This window comes from Pantherophis guttatus, chromosome 7 (assembly GCF_059756535.1).
Source record: "Pantherophis guttatus breed Tessera chromosome 7, ASM5975653v1, whole genome shotgun sequence".
Lineage (NCBI taxonomy): Eukaryota > Metazoa > Chordata > Lepidosauria > Squamata > Colubridae > Pantherophis > Pantherophis guttatus.
This window is the reverse complement of record NC_142069.1, coordinates 24,625,063-24,651,028: the sequence shown is the minus strand read 5'-3', so window position 1 is coordinate 24,651,028 and position 25,966 is coordinate 24,625,063. Positions and strand designations below refer to the sequence as shown.

Below are 25,966 nucleotides of genomic sequence, written 5' to 3'. Positions count from 1 at the left end.
AAATCCATGCTGGCACACTGACCATGTTATAAGATAGGGATAAATTATGTTTGCAACTTGTGCATCAAATCATGAAGTGAGTGGCTGATGAAAAGAAACGAAGGGATTTAGAAGCTGAGCAAGTAGTAAAAATTGTTGATGGGACCTCCAGCATCCCTTGAATTGGAGCCAGCTGAGAATTTAGTTATCTTTCAGATTTGGCCCCTTAATTGTACCAATTTTATAGATAAGATACCACGTTGGAAAATTGCACTGTGTGTATTCTCAGGAAACACATTTAAAGGCATAGTTTCTTAGAGCAGCTGTATCCAATGATAATATGATTGGGCAGACATATCACAGACTGCACTGTAAAGCTAAATTAAGATGTCACCATATAGACTTCCTGTTTGCTGCTGGCCGCCGCCAGACGTTCCTTAGGGATCGTCAGCTTCCACTGCCTGTTAGAGCCGCCTTCACAACGGAACGGCGGCTCGAAAAAACTCCGTTCCCATGAGGAAACGGAGATAGAGCCGGCAGGGGTGGGTAGAACTCTCTGCAGAGTCCCAAAAGTTTTTCTTTTACTTTTGGGATGGAGCGGATGAGATGCCCCATATCCCCAGCCGCTGCTCCGGGCTTTGGGAGACCTCTGCTAATGCAGAGCCAGGCGTCAAAAGCAAGCTTGCGAATTTGACAGATTACTCAAAGAAAATGTGAGCTGGACCTGTAATACTGAAGCGCAAGTATTTTACTTATCTTTTAAAAATTACTTAAGAGAATAGAGGAAGAGAAAGAGGAAAAAAGTTTCTTTTTAAAATGGCGTCTGCCGCGGCTGGAGAAGAGTTTGAGAGGGAAAGTTCTTCCGTTTTTTATTATTACAATGTAGCGGAATAAATACCACTGGCTACATTTGTAGACAAAACTCCGCTCCTGTTTTTGTTTTTCTCCTTTTTTCCCTGGAGGCTTGAGTGTTGCTGGCTGGAAGTCTTTTGTCTTGTTTTTTTTTTTTTCTTCTTCTAACAAAGCCTGCTTAGGCGGAAACATGGCACTGAGGTTTGTGAAGTCAGACAAACAAATAGGTGGGGGGGATTCCCCCACCAAGAATTTAAAGCAATATGTTTTAACTCTTCAGTCCCAGAAACCTGATTTTAATATAATAGAATTTCTCTTAGAGGAGATTGAAAGAAGGGATGAGATTGTGAATCAGCAACTTGAAAAATTTAAGCAGGAAACTAAGGAATTGGTGAAATCCAAGTTTGACTTTTTGCAGCAAAAAATTTTAAAATTGCCAGAATTCATGATTCGGTTGGATACAAATACTAATTTACTAGAGTCAAAAATGGATGAAATTCAAGATAAATTGGACAATAGATTTCAAAAAATTGAAAATGATTTGTTAAATATTCAGGATTATAGTTCAGAAGAAAAATTTAAAATGGATGCTGACCAAAAGTCTGGTAATGTAGAATATCTGGAACAGAGGATTCAAAAAGAGGTTCTAAAGATACAATATAATTTCACAGAATATGCAATAAGACTTAGAGGTTTGCAGGAAAATAACAGAGATGACTTAAGGAAAATATCTTCTGAATTTCTAGCTGGGATTTTAAAGATTCAACCTGAGGAAGTGTTTTGTAGGATTGACAGAGCTTATCGAATAAACTCTTGGACTGCCAAGCAAAGGCAATTGCCTAGAGATGTGGTAATCTATTTTTCAGATAAAGAAATTAGGAATAAAATTGTGCAAAATTCCTTCAATTCTAATTTGCAATTGTATGGAAGAAAGATTTGGATTTACAAGGAACTCCCACCTAAGATATTAATGGAAAGGAAGAAATTTGGCTTTCTGGTGTCTGAGTTAAAAAGGAGAAATATTCAATTCCGGTGGGACGTCCCAGTTGGTATTATATTGAGATATCAAGGAGAAAGATACCAGTTAAATACTGTTGAAAGGGCGGAAGAATTTTATCAAAATAGGTTGAAAATGAATTTAACGTCTTCAGATATAATACAGGATAAGCAGAAGGAGCTGGAACTAAAGACAGAGACTGTACCAGATAAATTGCCTTTGGATTTATCGGATACCCCAGCTGGATTATCTACAAATTTGAGAGAAGTGCCATCTGATTTTAATGTGATGACTTATCAAGGCAAGGACAAGCATGGAAACCAATTAGAGGATATACAAGGGATAAAAAAGAAATGCGAGACACAAAAAATTAGGATGGAGGTCAAACCCACAAAAAGAAAACAAAAAAAGAAATAGGTTGTACAAAAATAGAAATTTCTAACCCAAGCAACAGTGAAGCCAGTGATTTTAAAATATGAATGATTATGTGAAAACATAGAGGAGGCGACATATTGGTCAATATCATCCTGAGGATAGTGGCAGATCTCTGCATTGCCGTAATTTTGGGACATGGAAAGAGCCTCAAATTGATGGTTTTGAATTATCTATTTTGAAACTTCTTTTTGTGTTGATAAATATATTATAATTATCTTGAATTATAAGGCAAGAGAATCACATTGGGACATGCAGAAGATCGGGTTGTTACCCAATACGATGATGGAAATTAATAATCCTGATGAAACCCACAATTATTATTATATGGAATACAATTATAATGTCACTCGGGTGGTTGTTTTTACTTTTATATATATAAGAAGATGTTTACTACTGATGGGGGCAGATATGATTGGAGATCTTGAATAAACTGTTGCATCCGCAAGCTATGTCACCCTATTATGGATGTTGGTTTTAACAATCCAGTGGAAAGACTTCAAGAAGATATTATATGGACTATAAATTTAAAGTTATTGTCTTTTCTTTTTTTTATTTAGATACAATGGAATATATATATATATATATTTTTAAGTAGTGTGGGCAGTGAATTAAAGATATCAAGAATTGTTGTGTATGGTAAATTTGTAAGACAGTGGGTGAATAAGCTAGCTACAGACTGATTAGTTTAAGAAAAGGGATTTTTAAGTGATACATTTAGGGGAGTGGAGGAAATGGATAGAGTGGAATAAATGTTAAATTAGATTTTATGGGGAGCCCGCTTTGAAATGTTATTAAAGTAGGACTTATTGTATAGTTTTAAAGTGGAAGGTGGTTTTGAATTGTTGCAATAATGCATAGATATAAAACACTATTATGCTAATTTAGAGTTATTTTATAATAGTTATAGTATAATGTGTTTGTTTTTTTTTGTTTTGTTTTTTTTTTCTCTTCTTCTTTTCTGAAATGTATGGATAAAGGGGGATTTATAATACTTTTAGTAAGTAAAGGTCAGTATTTTGAGGAGGGAGTAAGTAATCTGTTATGAATTAGGGTTTTTTTTTGTTACGAAGAAGTCACAGGGGGGGAAGGGTGGGGGAGGGGGGGTTAGGGAGGGGGGGGAGGGGGGGGAAAAAGGGGGAAAAATTTGTATTTGAAAACCTTTTCAATAAAAAAAAAAAGATGTCACCATATATTTATTTAAATTATCTTTGCTATATTTATACTGGATGAGGGTATATTTCACTGTGTTAATTAATGATGAGGATAAGGTGTGGAATAAACGTGTATGGTTTTATAAAACATGGCATTTTATTTGCGTCCTTTCAATATATCTTTAGAGGAACAGGGAGATTTATTTGTACGTTGTTGCCTGTTTAGTGAGAGCCATTTCACTCTCCCTTCTGGGATGAACTGCATAATATGTATACAGGGTGCCATCTAATGGAAGAAGATGCAATCAGCTTGCTGTGAGGAAACAAACGGATGAAACAGAAAGAATAAATTATATGTATGACTCCATATTCGTGTACAGCAATGGTGGGCTTCAAATTTTTTTACTACTGGTTCTGTGGGTGTGGCTTGGTGGGCATGGCAAGGCTTGGTGGGCGTGGCTTGGTGGGGTGGGAGGGGAAGGATACTGTAAAATCTCCATTTCCTCCCGATCAGCTGGGACTTGGGAGGCAGAGAATAGATGGGGGCAGAGGTGGTATTTACTGGTTCTCCGAACTACTCAAAATTTCCGCTACTGGTTCTTCGGAACTGGTCAGAACCTGCTGAAACCCACCTCTGGTGTACAAGTAGCCCTCAATTTAGAGACATTTGTTTAGGGACCATTCAAAGTTACAACAGCATTGAAATAAGTGACTTATGACCCAGTCCTCGCACTCATGGCTATTGCAGCATTCCCATGGTCATGTGATCAAAATTTGGGTACCTGGCAACTGGCATGTAATCTGTGACATTGTAGCATCTCCAGGTACGTGTGATCTTCAGTTGTGACCTTCCCAACTGGCTTCTGACAGGCAAAGTCAATGGGGAAAGCTTAACAACCACATGATTCACTTAACAGCAGTCATTCGCTTAACAACCGTGGCAAAACAGGTTGTAAAATCAGGCATGAATCTAACAATTCACTTAATAACTGCCTTACTTAGCAGTGGAAATTCTGGTCTCATTTATGGTCATAAATCAAGAACTATCTGTATATAAGTAAAAATTGTAATTGTGGGGATCAGTACAATAGGTTAGTACAATAGGTAAATAGCTATTTACCTACCTATGATGCTAATATTTCAGGCATCAAAATAGAGACATATTCATACATGATTGATAATAGCATCCTTCTTCTTGTACCAAAGACCATAACAGAGATGGTCTTTTGCATATGTGAACACATACACATACATACACACGCTTGCTCTTTGCTAAAGGCTATTTGGCTATTGTCCTTCAGCAAAAGGATAACGACTATCCTCCTGAGATTCAGGAAAAACAAGTAGGAAACCACCACTGCTGTCCCACAGAGTCTGCCACTTAAGACTCACTTATTCTATTGGTCAGGCAAGTCTCAAATGAAATTATACAGTAAAGAAATGAGAAGTTATAACAACTGAGTTCATACAATGAAATGTGCACCCGAATCAGGGGTGGGATTCTGCTGGTTTGGACCGGTTCGGGCATACCAATAGCTCTGACGATCAGTTGAGAGCAAACCGGTTCGCTCCGATGATCAGCTGTGCCCACCTGCCCACCCCTGTGCTATAGCTACCTTTATTTCCTTTGTTTGAAGCCCAGCTGATCGCCACGGCAGCACGGATTGCCGTGCCTCAGCTGTTTTATTCACCAGAATAAAAGTAAAAAGTGCTGTTTTCAAATGAACTGCACGCACACGGATCGCCTGTTTCAGGCGCAAAGTAGGAGTGAAATCCAGCAGGTTCTGACAGGTTCTGGAGAACTGGCAGCGGAAATTTTGAGCAGTTCGGAGAACCGGCAAATACCACCCCTGGCTGGTCCCAGAGTGGGGTGGGAATGTAGATTTTGCAATATCCTTCCCCTGGAGTGGGGAAGGAATGGAGATTTTGCAGTATCTTTCCCCTGCGACACCCACCAAGCCACACCCATCAAGCCACACCATGCCCACCAAGCCACGCCCACAGAACCAATACTAAAAAAATTTGGATTTCACCACTGGTGCAAAGCGCGCGCAAAGCAAACTGGTTGTTACACCGATTGAATCCCACCACTGACCTCAATCTCCTAGTAACTCCTGCTTTGAAAGAATCTGATGGTCTTTTTGTATTTTAATGGTTCTATTCCAGATTCAAGCAGTGAAATATACTGTAGTTGCTGTTTTAAGTAAGTAACAGACACATGGGTGGAAGAGGGAAATGTCTTTTAATGACTATTGCAAGCATGTATTTTTCTGAAATTTAGAGAATACTGAATTATCTGTTTTAATAAGAGTCATGAATTTAATAAGAGATGAAAGCCATGGCAGAGCTGGCATTCCATTCCCATAACAGCTATGTATGGCATCCTCTGTATTTTTTATTTCCTGGTTAAAACTGCCACACTGATTACTCTGTCTGCTCTATCCAGAATGAAACAATCCTTTCCCCATCCATTTATCCATCTTTCCTGACAATCTAACCTTCAGGTCTATGGGATGTCATAGTTACCGGCTAATACCGGTCTGTGATTACAAAAGTTGAAGTCCATCATCTCTACAGCATAACAGATCAGAAAAATCCTTAAAGCCAATTATCCTACCCCAGTCTCTATCAGATCCCTTCTCAAGCATCTTTTGCAAGCTTTTCCTGGATCAACATGACCTCACCTTTTCAGTGCCGTCCTGTTTCTCTGCCAAATGTTACTTCTCTAATGCAAATTGGTCCACTAATTATTATTCCAATAATTAGAACAGTGACATTTGAGGCTTAGAAGATGGAGCATTGGAGTTTTCTCCTAATGCTCTTGCACAGAACTATTTTAGTGTAAGCATTTTCTTTGTTCTATTAATTAATTGTACAGCTGAACAATCTGTTTCTTCTATCTTCCTTATGTGTGTTAATACAGCATGCTTGTGTGCAAAGCCAAAAACAATCTATAGGCATTAGATCATTCCTGCTGCTTAAAATACATTTTCTTTGTATGTGCTATGCATCCCTCAGACAAGTCTCCTAAATAAATATATTCTGAGATATTACATCCTACAGGGATGCAGACAATAATATAATGTATATAAAGCTATTTGAATAAATCAGTGCATACAATCAGAATATTTGTTATCAAACTACCCGTCTCTGATTCTAAACCAAGTTTTGGAATTAGGAAGAAACTGGAGAATTTTGTAGACACACTTCAGTGTGACTTTTGAAAAGAAATAGAATGATTTTATTTACATTTAATTGGGAATTCTTTTATATGCACTCTTCCAAAGTATTGAATATTTATCCCAATAAGAGTTCTTTTTAAAAGGAGAAAAGAAAAGAAAAGATTTTTGAATGATTTTAAAAGGTTTAATAAATTTCCCTTGAATTGAACTCATGGGAACCACAACAACATAAATATGTTCTTTTCCTGGAAATAATATTTGTTTGCTTGATTGTTTTATATCCATTTTTTCTTGAAGAACTTAGGTGTCAAGTTTCCGAAAGATGCCCTAATTAATTCATGAGCCATGATCCAAACTTCAAAGGAAATATAGTCATTTATTAGGAGCAACATTCCGGCAATACTCGGATGCAGTTAGGACTGATCCCACATAGATTTACGTTCCCCTATGACCCTGTCTCTCCCCTCCTCTCTGGCCATGTCATAAATCACATTCTCCAATTACCCACTTTGCTGGCTGTAAAACCTAACACCCTCCTTCTGATTGCGGTCAGAAAAAATGTATGGAATTCACTTCAGTTCTCCCTCCCTCCTGCTCATGGCAACTTGAAAGCTTTGCAAGTTGACACTAGGGCCGTGGTGGCGAACCTATGGCATGCAGAGCCCTCTCTGTGGGCACGCGAGCCGTCACCCCAGCTCAGCTCTGCCACGCGTGCGTGTGTGCCTCCTACCGGCCAGCTGGTCTTGGGTCTCTGCTGCGCATGCACAGGGGGTGGGGTGCAGGGGCGGGTTTCAAAACCCATTGCTACTGGTTTGCTCATGGGTATACGCATGCTCAGGTGGGTGGGCAGAGCCTCCCACTGCTGTCGCTACCCGTTTGCCCGATCCAGAGCGAAGTGGTAGCAACCCACCACTGGTAGGGTGCATGCAGGGTGAGTGTGCGCATTGCATTTTGGGGGTGCACACACACTTTGGGCACTCGGTCCAAAAAAGGTTAACCGTCACTGACCTACGATATATTAGTGATTTCCTACTTTCTATGTTTCTCCCTTTTTTTCTCTGAGAAAGAAAATTCCAAACTCAAAGCTACTCACTGTAATGATATATTCAGAGTTTGAAAAAGATTCCCATTCTGATTACCTGGACAGCTCAGTTTAATCAGTCAAAAGGACGAAAGCTGTCCTTTGAACACAAACACAAGATGACCCAGAGATTTTGTGTTCCTGCCCAAGCCTGTTGCTGAGAATTCTATAACCCAATCCGCTTTTCCTTTCAATAATCTAATTAAAGATGCCTCTGGCTTTTGCATTTAATAAGATTTCAAGAGCTTGACATCCAGTGCCCTTCAATGGCTGATGATAGATTTGAAGCTGAATCTTCCTGGTGATATATCGACATCTTAACGACTGCCACACACTGATTTGTTGGAAGCAACCACCATAGAAGGAACTAGAGAATTACTTTGCCACTGCATTTTTTTCTTTTTACTTCCCAGTCTATTCTATAGTCCTAAATTTATAGAAGCAAATAACTGGAAGCAAAGTCATCTATAGTAGAGATCACCATCTTTTTCTTGTCCTTAGTACCTCCTTCTAATGTTGCCATAAAGTGGTAGGATTCAAATAATTTAACAACCGGTTCTCTGCCCTAATGATCGGCTGGGTGGGTGTGTTCAGGGGGTGTGACAGGCAGTACGTGACCTCCTGCACCCCCTGGGAGCAAAAATGGGCCACAGGGGGGGATGCACTGCCTCCCCATGCCCCGTTTTGGGCCTAGTAGGTGTCCCTGCAGCCTCCTGGGAGTGAAAACAGGCCACGGGGGGGTGCCACACACACCCATGCCCAGTTTTGGGCCTAGTAGGCCTCCCTGCACTTACCTGGGAGCCAAAATGGGGTGCATGATGACTCCTGAAAGGGGTGGAGTGGAGAGGCCCTCCAGCAATTTAGCTACCAGTTCACCCAAACCTGCCCGAACTGGCTGAATCCCACCACTGTTGCCATATCTGGTGAGGTTTTAATGGTCTTGTCTCCAAACCTCACATAAAGGTCTCAAATTATCTTGAGCTCAATTTCAGTTGCAATATTCTCTTGTCAGATGTTGATCTTCCTGAGGAAGGTCTTTGTGAGATGTGTGAAATCTAATAAACAGTCATCAGAGGACACAAGGATGCTTTTAGCGTTGCTTGCAGGTTCCCCATTGCTGACCCTTGATAAGACAGTATACAGAGGAACACAGCTCAGATAGAGAAGGCACACTTTTACATCTTTGCAGCTTCCATCAATAGGAACAATGAGGCTGAGAAATCAACTTCTTGTAATAGGCAATGCTAAGCAAGAGTGCTTCAGATTTTCACTATATATAAATATAGAGAGAGAGCAATAGCACTTAGACTTATATACCACTTCATAGTGCTTTACAGCCATCTCTAAGGGGATTACAGAGTCAGCATGTTGTCCCCAACAATCTGGGTCCTCTTTTTACCACCCTCGGAAGGAAGTTAGGCTGAGTTAAACTTGAGCCAGTTAGGATTGAACTCTAGGTAGTGGGCAGTGAATTAGCCTGCAATACTAAAGTGTATATATATTTCCATGTGTGTTATGGAATTTGATGCACTGAAAGTACCCTGAAGTTAATCCTCCATACCACTAACCAAAATGTATGGAACAAGCCACAAGCATACTGTACTGTTGTATTTTTGTACACAATTTTGCCATATATTCTATCTTTACAAATAATTCTCCCAGTGCATCAATTGTATTACTTTTTGCCAATGCATTATTTTTGGGTTATCTTTCCATAAGTGGCCATTTTTCCATACAGATTTTGATCGGACACTTACAATGCAATGATCGAAGAACTGCAAATGTTGGGTAGTCATTGAGCTTCAATGTGCTTCAATGTGCAATATCTTATTCATATTGTCTAACACAAGTGCAAAATTATCTAAACTGAATTAAAAGGTGAAACAGAAGAAATCTTTGCTATCCCTATTTTCATTCTGCCTGTACACGTTAACAGGTAGAACAAGAAACATATTGCATTATGGCATAGGTATCAAAGGAAGATGTGCCTGAATAACCCCCCTGAGGCTATTCATTCCTGACTCAAATCTGTCATTCATAATCAAATGTTGCCTTACTAAATGGCAATCTTCCAGATGTGATGAAACAACAATTTCCATCATCCCCAGACAGCAATAGACAATTGAAGGGGACCAGGTTGCGAAAGGCTGCTTTGGAAGCAGTCGTCTTTTCTTCTTCTTCCTCCTCTTCTTCTTCTTCCTCTTCCTCCCTGCCTCTCTCTCTCCCTCCCTCTGTCCCTCCCTCCCTCTCTTTCTTTACTGATTTTGGTAGAATTGTGAAATTGTATCCACAAGATGTTGCCTTAAACAGAGGCCTGTTTTTGTTAAACAGAGTGTCTATACTGAATGTTTCTGATGTCTTGCGACTGAAGTGTTTGCTATTCCACTCTGCTTCTTATTGACATTCCAGAAACATCTGATTGGTGAAACAAGTCGGCAGACTAGACTGATCTTTGGTCTAATCCATCAAAATTCTTCTAACGTTTTTCTCGCACTGCATACACCTTATTCCACTTGCCGGCTCCATCATTCCCAAATAGCAGCAACAGAAAAAGTTATACACTCATTCAGCAACATGCCAACCTGTCTCTGCCTCCAGGTATATCCCGTGTGTCTATTAAAATGTCTAATTAACTTAAATCCTTGTCTTTATAAATTCAGAAATGAAATAATTTATGGAAACAGCTTGTGCCAATAGTGTCTTTGACCAGTGTCCTTGATTTTAAATCTACCCTTCCTATTCCTCAGCAAAGACACTAATTTTTTTTGAAATGCATTCATTTGTTTCTATTTGTTTCTAATCTCTTGCATCTTTAAAATGTATAGAGATGATTCAAAATTAAAGAAATTTTAGAACTCAACTTTTCACCTATTAACTGCTTTTGCAACACCAATGTTTACAGGGTACAAAAAGAGATGGCCCTGGACTATTACTTCAACCATGAAATACAGACTAACAACATATCACAGCTCTACGATCAAAATGAAAACATAAAGGGCAGCCTGGATTCATCTTTGAAATAATCAGCATCACACTAACTCTTCCTATGAAGTCAAGACTGGTTGGCCATAGGAGCAACTGTTTTCATTCACAAAGAATGCACTAGTATTTTATTATTTAGCATGATGTTCCTGGCCTGCTGGAGCTTTTTTGGCAATCCAGCATCAGCACATCAACTGCAATCAGTACCAGATTATTAAGTGTGATGTTACATTTTAAACCTTCCACAACCACACTTCCCCAGAATAATGGCAGGACTAGGGCATTCTGGGACATTGGAATCTTGAATCTGAAATTGGAATCTCACAAATTAACCCAAGCACCTGGGGCAGTTCTCAGCATGATGGTGAGCCATGCTACTAGGACACATGTGGCTCCTCCACAAGTGCCATCTTGAAAATTGCTGCCCCTGCAGTATATTTTTAATTGCACCTGAGAAATGAGATTGGTAGAGATGCTGCCCATACATGCGGGTGGAACTTAGCTGCTACGGGAGGCTGGGAAAGGAATGGAAGAGAGAGTAGACATGAACAATAAGATGGTGGATGAGTCAGCTGACAGCTTATTTCATAAGCTACAATTCAGACTAGATGGGGAAAAATTCTGTGGAAAGCATTTCCAAAAACGTAAAGGGACTTTGCCTTGAGATTTTGGTTTGATAGTTGCTGTTCTTGAGCAAGCTTCTGTTTTTAGAATTTTGGAAAAGACCATTTCTATTTTGGCATTCTGAGTACTGTAATAATCCAAACATTAAGATTTCCTTGTTCTATTAAAGACAGTTTTTAAAGAGCTACAAATCAAAAATGGTTGTTCTAATCTTGTCTCTGCTGTGATTTTCTAACAGAACTACTGGTAGTCCTTGATTTATAACAATTAGTTTAGTGACTGTTCAAAGTCACAACAGCATTGAAAATAAAGGATCTCACAACCCTTGTAGCATCTCCACAGTCACACCATTGTAGCATATCCAGTCACATGATTAGAATTTGGGAGCTAGGCAACTGGCATGTATTTACAAAAATTATAGCATCTTGGGGTCAGGTGTGATCACTATTTGTGACCTTCTCATCCACCTTCCAATAAGCAAAGTCAATGGGGGAAGCTGGATTCGTTTAATGACTGCATGGTTCACTTAAACTGCAATCATTTGCTTAACAACTGTGGCAATAAAGATAAAATCAGTTGCAACTCACTTAGTAACCATCCTGTTTAGCAATGGAAATTCTGGTCCCAATTGCAGTTGTAGGTTGAGGACTACCTGTATATAAGTAATCACAACTCCTAGATCCCACATCCTTGATTAGGATTGCTTGCTAGGAGTTGTAGTTTAATAGCCTCTGGAGAGCATCACCAGGTTCTTATCAGGGAACTAAATGATTATGCATCACTGTGTAAAGTACAGTAAACACTGAAATGGATATGTGAAAACTATTCTATGTTGAGGATTGTATTTATGGGGAAATACAATACCTTTTATGGGGAAGCAAGACTATACTCCAAAAAAACAGAAAAAAATAGAAATTCTATATATTATTCCTTACTTTAAAAAAAAATAATCTTCCCCTGGCACATCTAAAAATAGGATTCAGTAGCAATGTTACTGCAGTAAGAATTCCAGGGATCACATTCAAGGCTCCCAGAAGCCATATAAAGCTCTGGAATTTCAGGGTGTGGACCTTTAGCTGTTAGGTGCTTGCGTGATTGTGTCTATGGAGATTCTCAGTCATCCAGGTCATGGTTGTCCCAAAGGTGCTTTTTCAAGAAGCAACTGGACTTTCTGGAAGACATTTCACTTCTCATCCAAGAAGCTTCTTCAGCAAAACATCTTCAAAGGAAAACCAGAAAGTCCAGTTGCCTCTTGAAAAAAAACACCTCTGGGATTGCATGATTGTGGTTTCCATTTTTCATTTACCTCACTTAGTCATTATTGTCTTTGGCTGAAATGTTACTTGAAACTGTTCTTCAGCTATTCTCATAGACACATTCAACAATGCAAGTCTTATACCAGAGAGGTTGTGAAGCAACCAGTACTTAGGTCAGCCAAGCTCTACAAAAATATCCTAAACTATCTGATGCTCTGCAATGACATAAGAAGTCTTATCCACAAAAAGCATACTTCAAAGAATGAGGGATGTGCCCTTGAACTCCAACACTCATGCATGGTGAAGATTCATGGACCAACATGACATGAATTATTGGCTTTTTTTGGCTATACAAGTAATCCTTGACTTACAATTCATTTAGAGACTGTTCCAACTTACTGGAAAAAGTGACTCATGTAGTAAGTTTTGCACACTTACTACTATTGCAGCCTCCCCATGGTCATGTGATCAGGATTTGAACTTTTGGCAACTGGCATGTATTATGACGGCTGCAATGTCCCAAGGCCAGATTCCATTAACAACCATGTTACTAATTTGCAGTGATTCACTTAACTATGGCAAGAAAGGTCATAAAATGGGCAAAACTCACTTAACAACTGTTTTGCTTAGCAATGGGAATTTTGGGCTCAGTTTTGGGCTAATTACCTATTTAGCCTTAGATTAGAAAAAATCAGCCCAATAGGCCTTTTACTGGAAATATCTATTAAGAACCTTTGTTAAATGAAACTTGCTCTGAAGTAGTTATATCAATTAGTATAGGTATATAATCCAGTTTTCTTGCTTCCATCCTTGCTTCACCAGCAGGAAGTGAACATTATCTTGTCTTTTTGGTAATGCCAACAGTCAATTTGTAACACCAAAAGTTGCTATAATAGTCTATATTTCAGCATGTCTGCCTGATGCTACATAGACCTACATCCTTGATCAAATTAGTACCAACAGAAGGTAGAAGTAAATCTAATCTCCACTTCCTAAAACTATATTTAAAACCATTAGCAGTTTTCTGGCAAGGAATTAAGAATGGAGTTTTAGCAGCAAGACAAGATTAGGACTCCTCTGTACAGCAATTAAGCTCTTCTGTGCCTCTCTATAAAGATTACTTTCTGGGCATACACTGGACTCTCACTAAACAGAACATGCTATATTATATTTTTGTATAATATAATATATATTTTACAAAATATAATGATTTTCTATTATATCTATCGATCTATCGATCTATTATGGTATCTATCTATCTATTATATAAATATATATAATATATATAATATACTACATATTCTGTATTGATACATTGAATAAATTTTGAGCCAACAATTTGACTCCTAAGCCAACAGCCAATCCAAGAAAGATCCTTTAAATTCAATCCAGTTGAATAATGGAAACAGACTAGCATCACATAACTAGCATCGCATGACCTGCAATAACAAAGATTATTTCATGTTATGAAACATGAAATGAATCATGTTATGAAATAATGATTTATTTCAACAGATTGAATAATCAGTCACTATGATATCAGTTTATGCTGTAGCAATGGAATGAACCCAGCTGATTGCAATTGGTTAAGCAAACCAGGATCTAATATAACATGTGAAGCAGGACATAAAGAAAACCACTGCAACTATGTCCCACATTACTTTGCTGAGGGAGGCACATGTCATTCTCAGAACGTAAGTCACAGTGCCCTTAAATCATTTATGCAGAAAGTTTTGATTTATATTGGGATTGTATAGGAGGAGGAGTGGCAGAACCTGGGGGTGAAATTAAAAGAGGGATCAGCCTAAAATCCCGTATGTAGTCACAAACAGCAAAATTCAACTCCCCCACACTTGAATTCAGTGGACCCTTATCTAACTCCAAGCAGATACTAACCATTAGTTAAGAAGATTCCTGGGCATAGGCTGTTTAGCAATAAATCAGTTTAATTGGACCTTTATATGTGGATTTGATCTTTTGCACCTCCCAGATTTAGGGGAGAAGGAATATTTCTTTTAAGAAACCCTTAAGAGGTACCAAGGAGACAGGACTATATCAGAAATGACAAATACCATTTTTTTTCTCTAAGATTCTCTCAGAGACGGGAGAGTCCTGCAATAAACTAATTGATTAGAGCAGGGGTCTCCAACCTTGGCAACTTTAAGCCTGGAGGACTTCAACTCCGAGAATTCCCCAGCCAGCTTTGTTGGGAGTTGAAATCCTCCAGGCTTAAAGTTGCCAAGGTTGGAGACCCCTGGATTAGAGAATCCTGCAATAGAGTAACTGATTACTTACAGAAATAATCTGGCCACAGACTGCCCATTTTTCTTCAGTCACAATTGAACAGGGTGATATGTGTGTGGAAATGAGATGCAGTCGATTTAAACAGAGCACATTAATATCCAGCACATCAAGGGAAAAAAAAGTACTTCAGAAGGCACAAAGGAACATTATGAACCAGAAAAGCTTTCAGGAACACATTTATAGATCTCTTTCTATATAGTTTTTTATATAAATAATTCAGACATGGTTTGCTTTGATGATGGAGGAGGGGAGGATTTTTCCTGTCGAAATGACTTAATGTAATTAGCATCCGAGATACAGCAGAGTTTCTAAACAGGAATAACAGTGACACCGTATCCCTTTCAATTGTACAGAATTTGAGAGGGCACAATGATCTGCTGTTCAATATTAGAAGCACATTTATTTCTTCAGAACTTGGGTCATTTGTTTCTGTTAGAAGTCCAGATAGATTTGTGTTGATGGAGGGTCTATAAAAATCATGAAAGTGAAGCTAAGTCTCTTTATTCCAATGAGAGGAAAAAGTTTCAAGCTGTGCTGGCAATTGTTCCATCGTTGCCTACCAGAGAAACTGGTTTTAGGCTACGACTTCATAGACGCATCTTGCCAATGCTTTGCCAGCAGCATCTTGATCATGGGCCTATCCCGCTGTCATGCCAGTTGCCATGCAATCATCACAATTCATTTGCAGCTTTCAGTGCTCTTCATCTGCTTCCTTTGCCGGCTGAAGCTGAAAGGAAAGCAGGTTTAAATGGTTCTTACATCCCAGCTGCGGACTTCTGAAGGTTGCAACAGTGATGAAAGTCAGTCTTTGGCAATGGCAAACAGCGGGTGACTTTAACCTCAGCATCCAGACTGAACAACATTTCCACCAGAACGCTTTGTTACTGACAATGAAGTGAATATCTAAAAAGACAAAAGGGGAGAAAAACACAAGACATGGATATGATTTAGAAAAGCTTTCCTGGATATGGAAAGTTACGTTGATTTGCTCAGTTCTAAGCAGCATTTCTCTGTGAATGTGTGCCCTTCTATATCCACAAATAACTAGTCTGACTTTGAGATTGATTTTAATTAGCCAAAGCAGCATATTGGACTGAGATTTTATTATGAGAACTTTTCAGATTTTTAGGATCCTCATATATGCAATACTTTGGTCTATTCTTCATATTGTAAAGACTGTTTAGAAAGACTAATGGGACTCACTTATTACTAAGTCATGTTTAATATTTCTTGCATGGATGATCTTTTCATGTCTGAAACAGGCATTGGGGTTTGTAAATCATGGTTTGTGACTTACCAATCTGTGGAAGTCAGTCAAAACAACCCATGGCTTAGAGTAGAGGAATGATTATCCACTTAAATTTGCATTGAAATTAGAGAATTGAGTCCCCTTGTCTTAAAGGCTTTTGCTGGCTGAGAACCAGTGCAATATATCTCATTAAAAACATTTTGGAAGATTACGCTTTATCAAAGGCAAACTTCACACAGAATCATCATGTGTGGCAGCGAAACAAGTGAGTCTTTCATATGTTGTGTACAAATATTCGGGTGGACAAAATCAACAAGGGCTGAGCAGTGTTTCCTTTTCTAAAAATGTAAACATTGGCTAAGAAATATTTTCAAGAGACCTAAGGGATATGGGAGGGAACGTGGGACAACTTCATGCTCATAGGATCTGATGTGTCAATCTGAAAAGACATTCAGGCATCCTCACAAATAGAAGCAATCCCTATTTCACAGGAGAATATGGGTCTTGCATTTCAGTGGCGAAGAATATGCTTTATATGCAGAAAGTCCCAGATTCCACCATTTACAAATAGAGATGGGAAAACTTCTACCTGATGTCATTGGAAATCACTGCCAGTTCATATGGAACATGTGAGGCCAAACTAAGCTTCTTTCAAGATGAATTTAACAGATAATAGAGTTGGAAGAGACCTTGTAAATCATCTAGTCCAACCCCCTGCCCAAGCAGGAGAGCCTACACCATTTCTGACAGATGGCAGTCCAATCTCTTCTTGAAAGCCTCCAGCGATGAGGCTCCCACAACTTCTGAAGGCAAGCTGTTCCATTGGTTATTGTTCTGTCAGAAAACTTCTCCTTATTTCTAGATTGAATCTCTCCTTGATCATTTTCCATCCATTATTCCTTGTCTGGCCTTCAGGTGCTTTGGAAAATAGCTTGACCTCTTCCTCTCTGGGCAGCCCCTCAAATATTGGAACATTGTTATCATGTCTCCCCTGGTCCTTCTCTTCACTAGACAAGTCATGCCCAGTTCCAGTAACCATTCTTCATATGTTTTAGTCTCCAGTCCCCTAATCATCCTGGTTGCTCTTCTCTGCACTCTTTCTAGAGTCTCAACATCTTTTTTATAGTGTGGTGACCAAAACTGGATGCAGTATTCTAGGTGTGGTCTTACTAAGGCTTTATAGAGTGGTATTAGTACCTCACTTGATGTTGATTGTATCCCTCTGTTAATGCAATTTAGGATTGTGTTGGCTTTTTTGGCTGCCGCCACACACTGCTGGCTCATATTTAACTGGTTGTCCAGTAAGACACAAAACTTGAGTTTGGTGGCTGCATAAAAAAGCCCATGTTGCCTTCTTGGTAATGATATGGTAGTGGTTGCTATTGCATTTTTCCATCCTGGTTTGGTTTGGTTTCTTTTGTTTGTTTGTTTACTTCCCAATTTAGTTTACAGCCTTAGCAACTTTAAGGTAGCTGGACTTCAACAAGGGAAGAATTCCCCAGTCAGGAAAGTTAAGTCTAGGCATCTTAAAGTCTCTAAATCGAGAAACACTGCCCTCTGGATTCCCATCCAAGTACTAATCCTATTAAGACAAATAAGAGAGCAGTTCCTGGTTGTTGTTTTTTAATCTAGGCTTAGAAGCTAAGCAAGGCTAGTTGGATTAGTGTATATAAGATTATGAATTTTATGAGGCTCTGCTTGTGTAAAGCATGTTCCTCGCACCATTTTTATTTGCACTTCCTTCAACTGTTATGTTTTTTTTTTTAAGAGATGTAGAAGACTCTACAATATATTGCCTAAAGGACCACTATGCTTGGATCTGAAGCTGTGGCAGAACTCAAATTTATAGTCCCAAGAGGTGAAATTAGATTTGAGGTCAGCCCTGGATGGATCAGAAGAAAACTGCAAACAAAAACATCACATGAACACATCAGGCTGCGGCAAATGGCCCTTGATATTTATGAAAATATTAGATTTATGGATTAGATTTGCTCACTAGTCTGAGCAGTTATAGCTTTTCACACAGCATTGGAAGTGTTTAGGATGCTTTTTCAATCCTAAACTCAGATAACAAATTGATGAGGAAATGACAACAAATATGGCTGTCTTCGGTTATTTCCTGGGCAACCTTGCTACCAGGACATCTAAATACAGAGAGTTGACAGGAAATTAAACACAATTCAATCTAAAAGGTTCAAAGCAAGGAAATTAGCTGGCATCAAAGCCACCTCTTGGAGAAAATGAATAGGAACAGGATACAGCATCTGCATATCTTAGCCATGCAAATAAGTTTAGTGCACCTGAAAATATTAAGGATAGGTTTCAGCAGACTGAAAATCTTCCTCCGTCTCTGGCTTTGAATAGCATTATTAGTAGCTGCTGGCTTTTTAAATATAGCCATTTATTTAACTTTGCTTAAATCCAAATTAATTATTGCAGTATACTGATTTCTATGAAATATTTATTCTCATTTTTGAATACTATTAAAAGATTTTTGGCACTGCTAGTGCTAAAAGTTCTCTTAAGTGTAATAATTACATTCTAATTTATGTGAATGCAAAATGAAGTGTTCTGCAAAATTTCATACCTAAAATTCTGCACATCTTTAAATTCTACTTTTGCAGATCTGCTAGGAGGAGGGGGAGAAGGAAAGACAATAGATTCATTCTCTTTTGTTTTCATTTAGATTCACATATAATTTCAATCCATTTTTTGCTACTCTAACATGTAATTTTCCAAGGATACAACTAATATTTCCATTTTAATGTTGAGAGAAATCATCCAGATGATTCTCTCTTCTGTACCATCTGCAAAGATATTCTGCTTTTAGGGGTCTTTCCTGGATTTCTCCCAACACAGGGCCTTTTGAAGAAAATAATTTATTATTATTTTTTCAGATCAAACTTTTAAAGATGTTTCTATGGGAAACAAAATAAAGATCTTGGGTTAGATTGTGTGCTTTCTTCTTTTAACCTACTATTAGTATATCAGTGAAACAATCAGGTGAGTCTAAAATGTACAATCTGTTGTCTAAGATGTAAGACAACAAGAATAAAAACAGAAATGATTTCATGCTGTGGTTTCTTGGCACTCAGTGTTAGTTTTCAACAGCAAGTCTAAAACAGATTAAACAATTAAATACAATAAATACAATACAAAAATCAAACAATTGTACAGTAAATACAAAAAAAAAAATCTGAAATTAGGTACACCAAATATAAAAATAACACCCATTGTGCCTAATTATAATTATATTGTCCTCCTAGCAACAATACAAAAGTATTGCTGCTAGGAACAATACTAGCACTGCCTTCTTTCAATATTTTTTTAAAAATTTCTCTATAAAGCTGAAGGTAAAGGTTTCCCCTGTCCAGTCATGTCCAATTCTAGGGGCTGGTGCCCATCTCAATTTCTTAGCCAAGGGAGCCAGCATTGTCCGAAGACATTTCCGTGGTCTTGTGGCCAATCATGACTATACACCAAGGCATACAGAAAGCTGTTACCTTCCCGCCGAAGTGGTACCTATTTATCTACTCACATTTGAATACTTTCAAACTGCTAAGTTTGCAGGAGCTGGGGCAAGTAACAGGAACACTCAGATCAGGAATAGCCTGTGTTTTCTTGACATTTGTTTGCTGTCGATACTAACTTAGGTATGACTCATTTAGACTGCAGCTTCACGGATTCACAGGAGAATTCACAATTCAGTATTACAGGGGGGATCTCATGCTGGCATGAAACTTTGAAGGTAAATGTGAAGCACTTCTGTTAAGCCTTGCAAATCTAAACTCAAGACCTTTTTTAGCTGAGCATCAAACTGACTGACAGAAACTCTGTAGGGGTTTAATAGGAGACTTTCCAAGACCTCTCTTGAAATACCAAAAATTAAACCCAAGAGCTTTCACAGGGAAAACATAAGTTCTGTTATTGAGGAGTTCTTTAGGTTTCAATTCCACACTTTCTCCAGGAGCTTAAATCAGTTACAGGGGGATTGACCTTCATTTTCAGTGGTCCCTGTCAGTTTCAAAGGAGTCTTGAACCTCAAACTTCCTTGTGCAAGTCGAACACCTTAATTATTCCTCTACACCAGGGGTCTCCAACTTTGGCAACTTTAAGACTTGTAGACTTCAATTCCCAGAATTCTGAGAGTTGAAGTCCACAAGTCTTAAAGTTGCCAAGGTTGGAGACCCCTGCTCCACACTTTTCCCATCGCAGGACAGCCAACTGATTATAGTAAAGGAGAAGAAAAAAGTGTTTATCAAAATTGCTCTCCAAAATAATAAAATGTCTATGAAAATATAGGCTTTTTGCCAACCCGCTCCAGATACCCACCTCCGCACAGACTGGATGGATTCCTATTGTGCTGTCCAACTGTTCTTTCGTTATTCCACATTTGATGGCTGCTGCAAATCCCTGAGTAATTTCTCCAGCATTGGGACCAAGCACATGGAAACCAATAATTCGATTCTAGGGAACAAGAGGAGCAAAAAAAGGACTTAACTGAGTCAATTATTTTGTCTACCTTGTCTAAAGATTGCTCATTCCTAAGAGTACTGTCATTGGACTTTTTCTGTTCCATATATTCTAATTGGAAAATTGCACAAAGGATATATTTTAATTCAACTAAGAAGTTTTATAAGTTACCAAAAATGATGCAAAAGATGACAGGCCATTTTTATCCTAAATATAAAGCCAGGAAGTAATTACTAGCTACTTGATATATAGATAAAGCATTTCTTTAAAAAAACAACGATCACTTAACCATCATCTCTTGTTTTCAACCTGAAAGGCTTTTGGTTATTAAAAGTGACAGTGAGACGGTTTAGAGATAATGTGATTTGAAGAAGCCCGGCTGGATATTCAACCTAACCCTTTATCTCCCTCAAACCACAGCAATTGGCTTGAGGGTGATAAAGATTTCACAAAGAAATAGAAAATCTGGAAGCCATGGAGTCTGCCCTCAGAATCAGGAAAGGGCAGCAAATTGTCAGTTAATTTTTATCATGCATTTTGCCAATTCAGGAAAAAAAAAAGGCTTTCTATCAAATAATCCAGCCAATCTGTCCATAAACAACATGGAACTCGGTTTGCTGTTCCCACTCAGGTAGCAGTTCTTGCAGCTTTATGAACTTAGACAGGACTGTTACATTATCTATTGAAAACTTTTAAGTTACCACATGGAAATGTCTTAGTGGATTTCATACTGGATATAGCTCCCTGGCTTTGCCTAAATGAGAAAAAGCACCTCATTCTTTGAAATAAAGAAAAGAATATGGATCTGAGGGACCTCAAACCTGGGGCTGGCCTTGCACATTCTATAGTTTTGCCCCCTCATATGTGATTGACCATTTATCAGAAGTTCTGATTCTCTGGTCAAGATTCAACTCCTTACTCCTACTGTACACAAGTCATTTTTTTCCTGGTACAAGTCATACTTTGTCCTGGTCCAGGGGTGGCATTCAGCAGGTTCTGACCAGTTCTAGAGAATCAGTAGCGGAAATTTTGAGTAGTTCAGAGAACCAGTAAATACCACCTCTGACTGGCCCCGCCCCCATCTATTCTCTGCGTCACGAGTCCCAGCTGATCGGGAGGAAATGAGGATTTTGCAGTAACCTTCCCCTGGAGTGGGGAAGGAATGGAGATTTTGCAGTATCCTTCCCCTGCCATGCCCGCCAAGCCACGCTACGGCCACCAAGCCACACCCATAGAACTGGTAGTAAAAAATTTTGAATCCCACCACTGTCCTGGCCTGTTTCCTTTTAGAGTATAATTCTTGATATGACACAGTTTAAGTAGTGTACCAAGGTTGGTTGTTAATCTGGAAAAAATTATACATTCCTGAACTATATGTCATGGAAGGCTAGACAGAATTTCTTTGGCTGCTAAGACTTTCAGTGTTTTTCCTGAAATACTGAAGAAAAGTGACATAATAGAGGTATGCTACAGAACGGTATCAAAATCCAATCATTTCTGAGCAATTAGGACTTCACAACTCCTTTAATTAAAATATCATATATTCTAATATTTTAGGGGGGAAAAATGTCCTGGAATAAATGGGCAATTTTGAATGGCTGGCTCTTTATGCCAACTGCTGCATTTTGACAGCAGCATCAGAGAAGGGGCCCTCAGCAGGACTGAGTAAAATGGTTCACATTGCTGGTTTCAGGCCTGAAACTTTCAAGTTATCACATCCAATTTAGGAGTCAAATTTCTGATAAACTGCAAATAAGGGAACAGCTGATTTAGATTAGAAAATATGTGTCCAACTTAACTGCAGTGGAAACTGTGGGAAGGTTCCACAGAGATTAAGGCCCACTTGCCCTACCTAACACAAACAGCTTTTGAGCCTCAGGATACAATAGTTGTTCCACGGTATTTTGAGTTCCAGTTGTTGTTATATCTCACAAATTAAAACATTCCCAGCTATTAACCAAGGACTGAGCAAAGTTAAAGAGGGATACTATTTAATGGTTGCAAAGCCTAGCCAAGGTGTTATTATACAATGACTCTATAATTTAGAAGTGGATTTGCGGGTGGATTTTAACCAGCTAATACTTTCAAGATCTCATTGATGCCTGCTAAATGAAGGCAGCAGTTTCATCCTCAGCTCCAGATAGCTCCAATTTAAGGATCTGAAGATGACATAGATTCAATTAGCATCTCAGGTATACTTTAGAGAGAGAGAGAGAGAGAGAGAGAGAGAGAGAGAGAGAGAGAGAGAGAGAGAGAGAGAGAGAGAGAGAGAAAGCAATCAGGTGGTGAGTCACAGTGCGTGCAAAATGAATATTAACATTCCCTTTCCTCCTTCTGCAGAATGCTGATTGTTTTGCAGGAAAAAAGCAAAGTGTTCTTGGCATACCCTATCTGTAAGATTGCAAATAATTTTTGCATAGCATTTGTTGTTGTCCCGGGATGGGACTGTCCACTCCAGTGGCCAGAAGTAACTGTGGTAAACCTGAAAAAGGAAAAAAAAATGATATATAAATACTGATGCTGAATTTCAGCCAACTGTCAAGCTCACGTCAGCAGCACCCTTCGTCATTTCATTTAACAAGATTTACTGAAAAAGAACAGGAGCAAAGTTACAGGAAGTTCAGCAACTGGGTTGCTTTTATTTTAAGAACTTATTTTTTTTCTACCTTAGTTAAGGCAGAGACATTTCATTTCTTAACTAATGGCCTTTCTCTAAATCAGTGTTTCTCAACTGTAGCCAGTTAAAGATGATTGGACTTCAACTCCCAAAGTTCCCCAGCCTGGCTTCTTCCAAGCTGAATTATTTTGGTGTTCCACACCTATAGACAAAATCTTGTCAAACTGAGTACTATACTATTTGACTCTACTGTACCATACACTCCATGAACTATTAGGGAAGGGTTGTCTTCATCCTCTCTCTTTTGCACATAATATCTGGAGTAAATTGTCATTTACTCCTCTGGAATGCACCCCTCCTTCCTGGGAATCCACCTCCTCACTACATTCCATCACTGATCTAAATGGTAAGGAAGCTGTTCTTTTAACTGATAAATGAGGAAGATCTAGATATTCTTTCTTAGATTCCTGACACACCATTAATTCCGATGAAAATTTACACGAACATAAGCCTTTCCTAACCTGGTTGCCATCCAAATATGTTGGACAATAATATGCAATATCTCCAACTAGTGTGGCTTACTGGAAATACTAGGGATTGCAACAAACAAAACAGAAGCATCCTGGGCTGAGATAACTGGACATTATTGGGGAGTGGGGTGTCTATAGACATAGGCATGAACCAATTTGGACAGGGGAAGGTTTTAGAGAGTGGGGGAGGCTACAACATCCTAGTAACTATGGGTATGGGAAAATTTAGTGAAATAGACGGGATGAAGCCAGAGGGGTTTTTTCCCCCCTTGTGGCACATTCCAGGCCCTTGAGCTCATTCTCAGGCCCCTACAGGAGACCTTTTACATCTGTGATGGTGAACCTATGGCGTGCATGCCACAGGTGGCACGTGGAACCATCTCTGCGGGCACGCGAGCGTCGGCCTAGGTCGTGCGCGCATGCACGGGGGTGTGTGATACACCCCCCACAGCCTGTTTTTGGTCCCAGGATGCTTCAAGGAGGCCTGCTAGGCCCAAAATGGGGTGCTGGGGGGGGTCACACACGCATGCTCAGGGGGTGGGGGGAACATGGGGGAGGGTTGCACGCACATGCGGGAAGGTTGGGCAAGCGCAGAGGGTCGTGCACACATGTGGAGGGGTGTGGGGGGCACAGGGGGCATTGCATTATGGGTGTGGACACTCGGGTGTGTGCTGCAGCACGCACACGTGCGCTTTCGGCACCCGAGGAAGAAAAGATTAGCCATCACTGTTTTAGACCCTGTGTTGTTGGCTGCTGCTGCTGGACCCAGGGCATTTGTAACAAAGTCAATAAGAGTTGATTATGGATTATCATGGAGACCTGCCTAGGAGAGATGGGGGGGAGTTCCCTTTTCTGAGCCATGTCCAGCTGACTCTGGCACCAGCCAAGACCCCATATTGCTTATCAAAAAGATAACTGCTCTGCACACAGTATGGTATTTTTCTTTAAAAACACAGAATTTGATTTTCAGATCCAACCCCCTGCTTGTTTTATAGAGGTAGATCCCATCACACACAGAATAAAAGCAACAATCATATAATGTGCAGAAGGAATTTTCCCTCAAGGGAGAAGTAAATAACAATCATTCACTTGATTGGCATCATCGGGAGACTTGGAATGCAAAAAACATTTCTGAATTTCATGTCAAAATAGAAAAGAAACCAAACAAGCCATAATCTACATTAGCAGTTTCCAAAAATACCTCAATCCTGTGATTGCCATATCTTTCAATTGCTTTTTCTTCTGAGTAACCACAGGCTCCATATTCCAAAGGAGTGAATACTGTAGTGGGGACGTTTATATAATCACACTGTCAAAGAAAAATATTTGGAGATAAGAGATTACAGTTGTCAGAACCACAAGCATATAATATCTCAGAGCATTAGATGGTTTTAAAGTAGGAGCATTTAATTCAAGGGCGATCACAAACTTAGAAAAAGAACACCACTAAAACTCTCCCCGGTTTATTTTCCTCAGATGTTGCTGGACTGTAATGCCCATCATCCCTAACTACCAGCAATGGTGGCTATAGTCCGAAGAGAGTTGTAGTTCAAAACATCTGGAAGAATTTCACTTGGGACTGTTGCTGTAAGTTTATGAATGTTAGCTACCAACAACATGTGCATAAATTTAAAACAAAAATGCAAATCCATTGCTTTTACAACCATAATGATAAGCACTGGCTTACCTTTGTATATGCTCCAGCATAAAGCCTCCTCACCAACAGCCGACCCGCCTGAATTGCCACCGGGGTGAGTTCTGGTTTGCCTTCCAGGACATCTCCAATAGCATAGATGTAAGGCACGTTTGTTTGTTCCCGGTTATTAACCGGGATTTTTCCTGTACTAGAAGATGATTGGATGAGAGAGAGAAAAGAAAATGATCCACATGCAAGGTTTTGGTTGCTAATTAAAAGAATCATAACCTCATTAAAAAGGGACCATAACATGCACTTTGGAGAGAAACACTAGTAGAGAAAAACTGGTGATTCGAACAAACAAAACAAGAATGCAGTTTCTTGCATCACATCCCTGTCTGAACCCCCCTTAAGTGCTACTCTTCACTGGCTCTGGCATTTGCATCAGGTTATTATTTTGCAGATCTCAGTAGCAGAAGCAGAAGCAGAAGCAGAATAAAGCATGAAGACAAAACCAGAGCGTATACAGGTTGTCCTTGACTTACAACCACAATTGAGCCCAAAATTTCTGTTGCTAAGTGAGACATATGTTAAGTGGATTTTCCTCCATTTTACAAC

General features: G+C 39.3%; 1 protein-coding gene across 2 annotated transcripts in view; it reads right to left on the bottom strand.

The window, feature by feature from the left end:
• Positions 1–15,004: 15,004 nt before the first annotated feature.
• Positions 15,005–25,966, bottom strand: part of TXNRD1 (thioredoxin reductase 1) — a 61,123-nt gene continuing 50,161 nt past the window's right edge. For both annotated transcript variants that reach the window (XM_034403852.3, XM_087873794.1), the window contains 5 exons: positions 25,400–25,556; positions 24,914–25,021; positions 22,952–23,047; positions 20,425–20,559; positions 15,005–15,746 (listed from right to left, as the gene is read on the bottom strand). In XM_034403852.3, coding sequence (XP_034259743.2) covers positions 15,678–15,746; positions 20,425–20,559; positions 22,952–23,047; positions 24,914–25,021; positions 25,400–25,556 — 565 coding nt within the window. In that variant the 3' untranslated portion in view covers positions 15,005–15,677. The remainder of the gene's footprint in view (positions 15,747–20,424; positions 20,560–22,951; positions 23,048–24,913; positions 25,022–25,399; positions 25,557–25,966) is intronic.